Raw genomic sequence first — 3,617 nt, 5'->3', positions numbered from 1 at the left:
AAACAAAAGTATTGTATATATTTTAAGCTTCTGTGAAATTTACTTGTAATTCTATATTTTGGAGTGACCTATGTTTTTTTTTTATTATCAACTTGACTGTGGTTTGTTTCAGATTTTGGTTTGAAAACATAAACAGTCTAATCCTTCATTTCCCCCTTTTCTTCAAATATAAAAAGCATAATCACTTCCATATTTTAAATAATTAAATATTGTGTGTTTGAAGTAAGTTTATAATTTTAAACCCTTTAGTGTTCAGATTATTCTGTTGACTGTTATGCTTGTTTGTTCACATTGTTTTGAATTATTCATGATCTTATTGCTTTGAGATTTCGATGGTGTGCTTGTTTATTTTTAGTATGGCATCGTAGAGAAGGTGTGACAGGCTGAATATGGCCAGTTTGAACATAAAACAGGCCAGATATGGCCGATTTAAACAGTAAGGGGTTAAACAACACATTTGAAATAGGGGTAGACACTTTTGAAGCAGACCTGGAGTAGAGAAGGTATGTCATTGACAAAGTTGCATGTCACAAAGCTAGCTGACTGATTGCTTGGCAAAATGATTAATCAAACACTTGATTAATTAATTGGATAATAATAATAGGAAGTGCTGATTTCTAATTGTGGAAGAAACCTATGGAAAGGGTAGACCCAGGAGACAAAGTGGTGAGAAAAGACCTTCAAACTTTGAACCTCACAGAGGAGATGACAAGAGACAGAGACTTCTGGTGATTCACTGTGCATAATAAGACATGTCAAGCTACTTTTTGGCACTGGAGGCAAACTCATACACACATGCAGATATATACATATGCACATCTCTTTATCTATCTGTATGTATACACATAAATACAGTAGCGTGCCAGGTATCCTATGATGGATACCTCTTATGTGTTTAAATGTACATTGTATTTATATAAATAATATACAATATCTTGACTAATTTTTCTACATGCTAAGCCACTGGTAGTAAAAATTTCTAAAGTTTTTCCTACCCTGATATTATTAATGTATATATACACATATAGATAAAGAGGGAGAGGTTGCAATTTATTAATTGAATGCAATTGAAATATAAACTTTCCGTCTCCTCATACACATAATCAGAAATATACTTACACATAGACAGAGAGAGGTGGGGAGAACAAGAGAAACATTAAAATGCTTGATATCAAATAAGTCAACATTGAACCAGTGACGTCAGACAGGTGGTTTCAATACAGCTGTACCAAAACATCTCATGTCCACTCCACTGATTCCTTTGCTGTTACTGACCCAGGGGAGCTTGTGTCTTTGTTTCTTGTCTGCGAGGATTGTGGCTCATCTGCTCATTAGTTTGGATTACAGTCCTTACTTTTTACTATTTCAGCAAAATATCTAAAGCCGACAAGGATGCGAAACGACATAATGAGCTGCATAAAACTCTCACAGATTTCTCAAAAAACTCGGAGGAAACTGCGAAAATTTTCCCATCTACACTGAATTCTTTTGAAAGAATGTTGGTACATGAAGTAAGGAAAAATATTTCAAGTTTTTCTTGTTTTTTTTATTGATGTTTTTGGAAAAAAATTTGTGTTAAAACATATTGCTTTTTAGTAGTGTCATTTTTGTCATTTGAAACACTATTTTTGTATTTCATAGATTCAATCTTGTTACAAATTTATAACATGGGAATCAATACAGTTCACTTGTGAATTTGATGACAAACCAAAGATCATTTTATACTTTTTTAAACTATAAAATCTGTAAAAGACACTGTGAAACTAATACTACCAAAATGCAAGAATGTTATCTATATTAGATTTATCAAAATAAATTTATTTTTAGAATAATTATTTATATATAAGCTTATTCTAAAATTAAATTCTTTTTATTGTTATTTTTTTCAGATAGCCAACAAATTGGGTTTGATACATATCAGTGAAGGAGACGGCAAGGACAGACAAATAATTGTTAAAAAATCAGATGATGAACAACAAGTAATTAGCCATAATGATACACTTGAAAATAACCCTTCCAAATACTTGGTTGATAATGAACCTGGAGATAGCTGTACAGGAATGTCTACTGTTTCTTCCTCTAACTGTGATGATGATACAACAACAAACCAAGCAATGTCTATTGATTCAAGTGAATTGTTGGATGAATCACTACTTATGACAGAAAAACAGGATAAAAAAACGAAGAAAGTAAAGAAACAAAATAAATCAGTGCCGGTTTTTGATTTTGATAAACCTGCAGAGGACACTGAAATTTGTTCTTATTGTTTACGGCAAATTTTAAAAAGCAATTATGACTTGCATATCCTTCATTGTTCCAAGAGTAGAAAAACTAACACTAAGAATTCTAAACCAACTCAAAAGACCAAAGTTAAAGCCAAATCTGATAAAATGACAAAGGCTCTAAACAATGTTGATCCAGATGACTTTGATGCTTTAATATCAGCAGCTATGGAAGTAAATAATAAATGTAGTTTCCCTAAATGTAAAGAAAAGACCCATGTACTGCGTATACACTGTGAATTTTGCAGGCTTCATTATTGTATATCTCACAGCATGCCAGAAATTCATGGCTGTGGAGCTGAGGCAAAAGTTCAAGCTCGTAAAATAATTTCTCGTGATGGTGTAATATATAGTGGAAGTGGTGTTCCTAGCAAATTACCAAATGCAGTTAAAAGCGCTCGTCTTCAAAGTAAGTTAGATAAGAAGTTGACAGAAATGTCAGACCAACGTAAACAAAAACAGAAGAAAAGCTAATTTATTTATTTAATTACAGGGAAATTGTTGCTTTCTTGGTATTCAACATCTAATGCTGGTTTATTAATATGCAGCAGTGTCTTGGGAAAAAAACAAAAAAAGTTTTCATTTTGTCAATAAATTGATGAAGTTTGGTAATAAAAATATAACTTCTGACTTTGGATAAATTATCAAGTTTTTCAATATAAAACTTATTTTAACTTATTTTTGATGAGTAAACATAAAATGCTTTGAATAAAAAATATTTTGTTGAAAGATAAATAGGCAATAAAATTTGCACTGTATATGAAATAAAATTATGCTATCATATTTTGCATATAAAACTTTTATGTTTATGTTCCACATGGCTATGTAGCTAAGTTTGCTTCCCAACCATATACATGGTCTCAGGTTCAGTCTCACTGCATAGCGCCTTGAGCAAGTGTCTTTTACTATAGCCCTGGGCTGACAAAAGCCTTGCAAGTGGATTTTGATAGATGGAAACTGAGGAAAGCCTGTTGTGTATGTGTGTGTTTGTGTGAGTGTTAACATGTATATCTTTGTGTCTCATTGTCATTTTGGGAAAGTTATTGCCTAAATCAGTCTGAGTGGCATAAAAATGTTTCGTGATGCATCTAAACGATTTGACTTGATCAAACAGAACAATAAAAGAATTATATCCTGCAATCCCCAGACACATTTGTCCAATACCAAGCAAAATCAACATCATCATTGTTCCTATTGCAACTTCATAGCGAAATCCATGCCTGGTAATTTCAGAGTTCCCTCCTTCTCAAAGTGGATCAAATCAAACTTATCTTCATTTAAATAAATATATATATACATGTATATATATATGTATATATATGTATATATATATGT

At 31.8% G+C, this 3,617-nt stretch overlaps 1 protein-coding gene across 1 annotated transcript in view; it reads left to right on the top strand.

Annotated features, from left to right (window-relative positions):
- LOC106872665 (DNA-binding protein SMUBP-2) overlaps positions 1-3,065 on the top strand; it is an 18,074-nt gene extending 15,009 nt beyond the window's left edge. The window contains exons 14-15 of the mRNA XM_052972258.1: positions 1,278-1,511; positions 1,890-3,065. Coding sequence (XP_052828218.1) covers positions 1,278-1,511; positions 1,890-2,756 — 1,101 coding nt within the window. The 3' untranslated portion in view covers positions 2,757-3,065. The remainder of the gene's footprint in view (positions 1-1,277; positions 1,512-1,889) is intronic.
- Positions 3,066-3,617: the final 552 nt, after the last annotated feature.

This window comes from Octopus bimaculoides, chromosome 13 (genome assembly GCF_001194135.2).
Source record: "Octopus bimaculoides isolate UCB-OBI-ISO-001 chromosome 13, ASM119413v2, whole genome shotgun sequence".
Taxonomy (NCBI): domain Eukaryota; kingdom Metazoa; phylum Mollusca; class Cephalopoda; order Octopoda; family Octopodidae; genus Octopus; species Octopus bimaculoides.
This window is presented reverse-complemented; position numbering and strand designations above follow the sequence as displayed.